Source organism: Rhea americana, unplaced genomic scaffold, assembly GCF_003343005.1.
Source record: "Rhea americana isolate MKP2758 unplaced genomic scaffold, rheAme1 scaffold_105, whole genome shotgun sequence".
Taxonomy (NCBI): domain Eukaryota; kingdom Metazoa; phylum Chordata; class Aves; order Rheiformes; family Rheidae; genus Rhea; species Rhea americana.
In genome coordinates this window covers 1059318-1067992 of record NW_028185095.1, presented here as the reverse complement: position 1 = coordinate 1067992, position 8675 = coordinate 1059318, and the positions used below count along the sequence as shown (strand labels likewise).

The 8675-nt window shown below is 46.2% G+C and overlaps 1 protein-coding gene across 1 annotated transcript in view; it reads left to right on the top strand.

Annotated features, from left to right (window-relative positions):
* The first annotated feature begins 3183 nt into the window (after positions 1-3183).
* ZEB2 (zinc finger E-box binding homeobox 2) overlaps positions 3184-8675 on the top strand; it is a 55584-nt gene continuing 50092 nt past the window's right edge. Inside the window, exon 1 of the mRNA XM_085308961.1 lies at positions 3184-3307. Coding sequence (XP_085165087.1) covers positions 3184-3307 — 124 coding nt within the window. The remainder of the gene's footprint in view (positions 3308-8675) is intronic.

Here is an 8675-nt window from a genome sequence, read left to right as displayed (position 1 = left end):
GTTTTAGCTCCCCAAGCCGGGCCGCCTGCCCCGGCATCCCCCTTCCTCGGCTCCTTCGGCCGCGCGTTGGGCGATGCAAGGCGGCGGCGCGGCGTAGGGCCCTTCCCCGCATCCCGCCCCGGCGGGTATTGAACGCGYCTCGGGTAATCGCGCGCAGGCGCTCTACTGCTTTTTTTCCCCCTGAATCTCGTTTTAATTTACTTAAAGCAAGGAGTGGGCTGGAGCAAGACTAACTGTATGCCTTGCAAAAAAAAAGGAAAAAAAAAAGAAAAAAAAATAAAAAGAAAAAAATAAAATTATAAAATCCTTCAAAAATCTTCCTTTTTTCGCCCCTCAGGTGGGTTTTGGAGGAGTGGGGCGGCTGCAATGCAGCCGATAAAAGGCCACRAATTAGTTAAAAATCCATAATGCACAGCATTAAAAGGGGCTGATAGACTTGCAAGGATATACATTTCCTCATTTTTCCTTCTTTTTTTTTTTTAATCCCTTATCGGGGCTGGCTTGGAAGGAGGAGGTCCGGCTGGAGAGGGACTCGAGGCAGGCGGGCGAGATCAAGGCTGCTGCGGGAGCGGAGGCTGGCTCCGGGCTTCCCGCGCCGCCGTCCCCGCGCGCCCCGCTCGCTTCTCCTCCTCTCCGCTCCGCCTTTCTCGGCGAGGGGAAGAGTAAACCCTTCTCGCTGCCTGGCGGTGTCAGATTAAATACCGAGATGGCGACAGGAAAAAGGCTGGAAGGGAAAACAAAAGACAGGGGGGCGAGAGTTATCAGGTTGGCGACGGAACTGCAGGCTTGTCGGACTCCAATTTACAGAAATCCAAACAGATTTTAGTTGACACGATCTGCAATCATTACCGCCGGAGCAGAGCTAATTAAGAAATTAGCTTTCCTGATTGCCTGTTCTCACAGTGATGAGTAGTTGAATAATGTTGTATGGCTGAAATGTTCTAAAATCAGACAGTTTAACAAGTGTTTAGACTTTTGCGGCGATGCTGTTTGCTCTGTCTGTGATGCCCCTGCTCCGGCGCCGTCTGGGTTTGCAGCACCTCGCAGGATTGTTTCTTTTGCCGCTTCCACCTCGCTCGGGAGGGCGAGGACGGTGCCCTCGTCCTCGTTTTAGAGGGGCAGCGGCGCTCTGCGGCGGCGTTCCCCTTACTTCCGCTGTTTGCCAAGATTTTACATTCCTGGTGCAAATCAGGACTAATTTGATGAACGGCAGTGGAGTTATCCTGATGTGAATAGCATGGAAAAGCGAAAGGAAACGGGCTCCAGAAAGCTTCTTGCTTTTTATACGTTAGAAAATATTTACAGTAAATAATTCATTAATAATATTTGTAATAAATAATTCACCAGCCAATGAGTCCTCCTCCTACCTCCTCAAATTGGAGGCTATTTAGGAAATAAGAGCAGTTATTAAATATAATGCAGCGAGCTCTGCCCTGGTTCACTCCTGCAAATTACGAGGCAGCTCCAGGCTGACGTAACATCTCCATCCCAGGAGYCCTCCACAAGTCATCTCCTCCTCTGGTCTTCCCTACAGACCACGTGCTGCTTCGGGTATTTGTCCTCTGCTCCCAAGTTACATTCTTTGTTTCTAAAGGTCCAGCAGGCCTTTAATGTTCATTTTCCTCGGCTACTCTTCTGTAGGCCCTCGCTTCTCTGCTGGTTGAGCTGGTTTCTTAACCTGGCAGGTCAGGAAGACCTTTCCCTAGGATCCCAAGAATATCATTTCTCTGCCCCGTTTTGCATGGACTGTGAGGCTGCTGCTACCAGGGGCCTGGGGYGTCCTGCAGCGGTGGCACATCGACCTTGCAAGGCAAAGGGAGACGGCGGAGGCAGCTCCGCTGACGCCCATGCTCGTAGCTACCTCCCAAAGAGCCCCAAGCCCYGTCTCTGCAGCCGGCTCCGGCGTGCTGGCCAGTTGGAAAGTTGAAGGATTTTAGGCGAACGTCCTTGCTTTGTGCAGTCAGGGAGACGTGAGGAGCCCAGGCCTCACTCTGGTGAGGAAAATGCATCTTCTCTAAGTTCAGGGAGCAAATTTAGAAGGATTAGTGTATTTAGGACAAACTGTAATTAAGTAGCGCGGTTGATTTTTTGACTTCTTTATTGTAATTGGACTCATTATACAGTGAGGTATTGGTCAGGTGGGAGTGATGGTGGTAGAATTAGGCCCTAATTAAATAGTTAAAGAGTAAGTATGTAACTATATCTCTAAAGCTAACTGTTTCGAGTATGGTACAGATTACGGTTAAAGTAAATCATTATGATCTTAGAGAGTGGAAATGCAACAAAATAAGCACACTTCTGGAGGGTTTTGTAAGTARGTATGAGGTAGCAGAAAACAAACACAGCTTATCTCCTATAACTCTTATCTGACACGTTAGGAGGATTCAGAATATCTCCTTCCGTTTAGAAAAAGGTGGCTACGAGCCAAGTAGTTTTTCTTCACTGAGCTCCAGCACACTGCTCACCCCAAAACAGCAGAGAGAGGGGACAGACTTCATCACAGAACTGAAACCCATGCAGAAGAGAAAAGCAGGCCCGATCCTCCTGCCTGGGGTGTCTCGGTGCGCCCGCTCCTGGGAGCCTCRCAAGGACGTGCTTGCGCGAGCTGCGTGCTGAAAGGCTCCGTGGTCTCCCGTGCCGTGCCTTGCCTCCACGCACATGCATACACGCGTGCGCACACAGGCCGCTTGCTCCGCGCCTTGGGAAGCACAATAGGGCCCATTATATGAAGAACTGCAAATTCCCCAGAAGGACATAACGTACAGAGTCTTATACAGCATGGGCTCCGTGAAAGGGATTCATCTCTTTCTGTCAAAAATACACTGCAGGACTAGGAATATAGTGAGGTGACTTGTTCTGCAGAGCACAGGAAAATATTGCAGGTCCCCCAAAGCATAGAAAACTCCATACGAGAGGTACAGTTCACTACCACACAAAAATCTAGAGCAGACCCTGACCATTAGGTCAACTAGATGAGTTTTGGGCACTCTGTCTCTTCTCCTGGGCTGGAGTGTCCTCAGCAGAAGGGCATGTGTCCTACAAGGTAGGTCTTTCCCTGCTCACAGGGGGCACAGTGCCGTAAGGAGCATGGACGTGTGTGCAATCACCTCTTATCTGAGGGAAGGAAAAGGAAGGGTGAAGGTGAGGCCATCAAACATGGAGCGATGATGCCCTTATAAGGGGATGGGGAAGTGTTTTGAGGCTGCATCGCTCAAGACAGCCACAGTAAACAGCAGCTTTCTGGTCCCTGATGCAGCAAACCAGAAGCTGGGGCAGACATTCAGCAGAGAGCACCTCAACCCTGCCGGTAGGTCAGCCGGGTGGGATGGCCTTTGGGGATGCAGCCCGGCGGGGGGTGCAGCACCCCATAGCACGTCTATGGCCRTGTCAACAAGCCATAGATACCTCAGATAAGGTTGCATGGTTGCATCGTGTGAGTACTCTGCAGCTGGCTTTGGGTGTTTTTAACGTCCGTGCRGCGCACACGTTAGGAGAAGGAGCCCAAGCTCCTGCCTTTCCTCCTCGGCCCCGATTTTCTCGTAGCTATGGCTTTGGTCTGTGGGGCTTTCATCTGTGTGCACAGCTATCCCCTTGCCCTCAATGCATCCAGGAGGGGAGTTGTTGGCTTTCACGTGAGTTAAGCTGCTGCTTTACTCAAATTTTATAAGTTGTGGGTGCTGKTTTTTTAAATATTTTTTCCTCTTGTAATACTATGCACCTAACAAAACGCACCTTTTAAAATGAAGCCACAAAGTCAGCCAAGAAAGCATGCATGAGCGTAGACATATTCCTCTACAAAGCAGATATTCTTTTTTTTCCCCCAAGTTCTTAAAATATTTTAAAATTTTGACACATGTTGGCCCAAAATAATTATTTACTCTGTACAACCAGTAGTGAAAAGAATCCAGAGGGAAATTCTGGCAAAGGTGTTTCCACACATCTTCAACAGAGTCTGAGTCTAGTCAAAGTTATATTGATGTAAATCATGGTATGAGAAACTATATTTAAGTCAATAGTTATACTGGCATAAAAATTGTGTGAATATAATTAAAATTGGCCCTCCTTAGAGCTGTGCATGTGTGGCAAAATTTGGGCCTAAGTTTTGCAGAAATGAATTAAAAAATGCAAAGTGAGTTCAAAAGTTGTAAAATTAAATATACATCTGTGAAAACATCTATCTAATTACGTAGCTGCACATTTGCAGGCTGCATTTTACACTTAGTGTAGAATTAAACTATTAGTAAAAATCTGTCTGCAAATAGTGACACTTAAAGATCACTTGTATTTATATTGTTTCATAATGCTTCTAAAATAGCAGTTCCTGAAACATCACTTCCACTTTAACAAAATGTGTTACTTCACACTGGCTAAAAATCTATTTTCCTGAGGAAGAGCTATTGAAGTACTGAAGTACTTAGCTGGGAAGGGTTGGGTTAATGCATGTAATTTTTTTTTCTTTCGTTGGACTTCCTTTTGCCAACTTTACCTTGTATAAATAATTTTGCCTGTGAGAGTCTTTACATGGAATGCAGATTGACTATTACTTCCTGAATAGATTTAAATTTAACACCAATTTAGTCACTGTAGTATTCCTATATTGGAAATAACAGCTTCCATAGGACTTCTACAAAGTGCCAGAAATATGATCTCATATGTGGAAACAAATTTAAATGTGTTTTCTTTTACATGTTTTCGTTTCGTATATTTTTCCCACCTATGCTTCCCTTGTTTCCCAAATTCTCTCCTCTACTCCAGAGCTGTGAGAAATTTGGAAAATTACCCGCTGAAAAAGCTAGCGTTTAATAAGAACCGCCAGTCTYGCAAACGTTTTTATATCGAAGCTTAGTTTAAAAAAGCAGGCTGTTTCTGCTTCCCAAACACCAGATGCTTTGAAGGTAAAGCCGGGTTGTCCTTTTCTCAATTTCCGACCTGAAACGCGAGCGCCAATAAACGGAGGTGTGATCAGAATTCTGGARAAAACTCATTTAGCTTGGGTGCTCCTCAGACGGCGGGTTCATGCTTTGGGAAGCGGCGGTGATATCCATCGCCGCTGCGTGCTCCCAGCGGGGAGGGCACTGCGGCTCCTCGCTTCCGATGGGGACACAGACTGGCCCTGAGGGAGGTCAGTTCAAGGTATATCTTGGCTCGCAGATACAGCAGTTCAGGAGGGACAGAGCTGGTGCAAATTATCCCTCACGCGCAGCAGAAGAGCCATGGAGAAGGGCCAGATGGTGACTTTCTCTGTTCTCCCCTCGTAAGACCAYGCTCGTGTAAAACTTAATCAGCGTTTCCTCTTTTCTTTCTCAAAAAAACCCAAAAACAAAAAAGGGCCCACCTCAGAATGAGATCATAGCTCAGTGCATTATGGTTTGGATGCAAATGTACATTTTCAGTGGGTTCCTTGGCTCATATGTCAGGCGCTATTGGAATTTTTTTTAGTTATTTGGCAGTTGAATAGTATGGTTTCCAACTTCTTCTTCATCAGCTTTTGAGGCAAATAGAAAAGAGCTAATAATACACTTCAGTGCGCTCTCCAGGCTTGGAAAGCTAGCAACAAACTTGCTGTAAGTTTTAACTTCCTTCTCTAGTCTGCCTCCTACCCTTTGCAATTAGAAATTGCAAAGTAGGTGCAGCTGAAGAACAACCCCCCTTGGGTGGGCAGCATCCCTGAACTTCCTGTCTATTCCCTGATGCAAYGAAAACTTGCTACAATTCAACAAGACCAGGCACCTTATCATCATGGTGCCTTTATTTGGTGTTCGGCAGTGCTTCACCTTGTTTTCCTAGGTAGGGTGTTTTCCGTGCTTGACTCTCTCTAAAGCTACTGAAGAAAAGCGACACAGCATTTAGCACGTGAACCTTGTGAATATATTGCCTTATAGAAACGTAAGGCCTCGCTTCCAGTCGCTCGTGCCGCAGATACCGGTGGCTCCYGGCCATCGCAGTTGGTCGCAGACTGGGCGCGTGCCAGGGGTGAAACAAAGATGCAGCCATGCAACGCTCCGCGCAGCTGAACTCCCTTCGGGGTGCGTGTCTGTCTTAATAACGCCCACCGCCTTCCACGCTTGCTAAAAGTTGTGGCACGATAGAGCGGCACAATAGTGGAAAAAYGCGGCAAAATCATCTTGGAGGTACCGGAGGTACCTCTCAATATCTGGTATTTTATTCTGCTATTAGTAGTAGCGGTGATAGAAATAATTGGCACAAAGGACGCAACCCTGTCGAACATGCTCTAGGTGACCCTGCTTGAGCAGGGGGTTTGGACTAAATGATCTCCAGAGGTCCCTTCCAACCTTACCCATTCTGTGATCCTATGAAGACTGCATAGAATATAAAGTCAGAGCAGGATGAAGGAGTTGGGCTGTGCCTTGGCCAAGGGCACAGTGATGACACCGGAAGGGCAGTGAGGTTCCCCAGAGCTTTCTCAGACCCTTGCGACGGGGCAGCAATGTTCCTCCTCACGCGTGACAAGGAGCCCCACCAGCTGCTCGGCAGGGAGCCTCACCGAACACCGCATTTTTGTGATGGCCCATCACAAAGATACTCGGCTCTGTTGCTGCAGCACAGCCTTAAAATTCACAGTAGTCAGACTCACCTGCCAAATGTGTGCTACCGAGGGCTGCTGTGGATGGAAAAGAGGGAAGCCGATCAGCAGATCTGCTCTTTGATGTTTTGCTCAGCTGTTTTTTTGTTCATCCTTTCCCTCATGTAGAGTCTATGCTTCTTGGTTCACTCAAACGTGCTTCTTCCACAAATCATGTTCCCTGATAGGAAAGTCTCTGAGGGTGCAAACTGAAGTGGATAGTTTGAAGACTTACAAAGGGATAACTTGAAGATACAGGAATAGCAAAGCATGATGCGTAAGAGGAAATGCAGAAGGTCTGTAAATGAAATAGGAGTATTTGAAGTGAMTATAAACTCCTCGCCTTTCTTCTGCCTTTCTTCCATAGCAATATCTGGACTCTCACAGCTTGTATTATTCAAGAACCTCCTAGTGGCTGGTGCAGGAGGCTCTCCGGAGCTGTGTGACTTTGTCCGTGGCCTGTCCAACAGGAGATGCCGTTAGCCGCGATGCTACGGCGTTGCGGTCAGCCTGTCGTGTTAGTGGACAGGCTTGGAGAGTAGCTGAGCGGGATTATCTCTGCTGGAACAAAGGCCGAATTGGCTCGTTGCTACGCGGCGGTGGTAGAGCCCARCGCAAGACACTGGGAGCAGTAACCTTCTGGTGCATTTCGTCTGGAAAAAGTAAAACTAATTGCTCCTGCATTAGGAGCAGTGAAACTATTTATGTACTTTCAGCAGGTAGCACAGCCAAGGAGGCTCTGGAAGCTGCTTTTTGCGATTGGATAAGCAGATGCAGAACTATCATAAAACTTCCAGGCATGTCCAAGGGCAACAGTTATTGCTAAAAATTATAATTTTATCATTAGGTCTAAATCTGTCCCTAGAACAAGCAGTGGTTAGAAACTCGAGTCTATAACTGGCAAAATGTAAATTAACAACATCAGCCCCAGCGGCTAATGGCAGTTTTACCACCRAGAGTATTGCAGGATTGGGCTCGTAACAGATTTTCCAGGCGAGAGATCCTGATTCAGTGCTGACTCCCATRTAGGCGCAGGATCCCTGCCATGTGGAGTTCATCGGAGATTCAGGATGACATGTGTCCGCTCTGAGAACGTAATGGCTAATACGCTGCGCATTAAGTTAAAAATACACCAGCAAGTCTGCATACTAGACATTCCATTCGGGGAGGAAAATGCTCACTTGTGCATATTAAACTGAATTTCTGAGGTCGTTTTTACATTTCTTTTCTCYGTATACCCTAAAGGATCATTAGGGAGGAATGGCCTATCATTTTATGAAACAAAGATGTGTTTGTTTTACGTGAAGGCAACAAAAAAGTCCTCGCTGGCTTCTATTATTTTTCCCTGTATCATAAGTTAAACAGAAGTGACTAAGTGTTTTACCCCTTTATCACTAAAAATCACCTGCTAAAGGTGTATACCTAAGCTTCGCAATGGTTTTGCCAAATGAAATCTAGGATATGGCCTTGGTTCTTTGAAGCCTTACAKGTGGGCACAGCTTTATATACATGGGCAAGTCCACTGTCCTCTGTGGGACATAATTCTACGTAATTCTCTCCAGGATCTGGACCTAGAGCTGCATGAAAAACTGGGGTTCCCTCCGGTTCTTTCTCAATATACTCGTTGTTAAATGACACCATCCTGGGAAAGTATGGTTGATGCCTGTGGAAAAGTGCCTCAGAATAATGCAAATAATGAAATCTTGCAGTCCTCTAATTCCACTTTCAGGTAGTCCTTCCTTGCCTTTGTCAAAGTTTATTTTGCAATTTAGAGAAAAAGGRAAAGTGTAAGAAAAAGTCTCTTTGTAATATCATACACATGCGGGAGGGAACATCTCCATTTAAATTGATATATATCTCTGTCAACTTAACTAAGCAAGGTAAGATGTTCATTAGCTAGGCTRGGTAAAAAAATAAATAAGGGAGAGAGAGAAGAGATTGAATGTGGAAGAGTGAGAAGAACAAACAAGTCAAAGCATTTGTTCGTGCTGCAATCTACACATCAATTATCCTGCTGTGCTAATTACCACCTTTTCATACCCCAGGTACCTAAGCATTCGCACTTACTCACTCTTTCATGCCTCTGATCAAA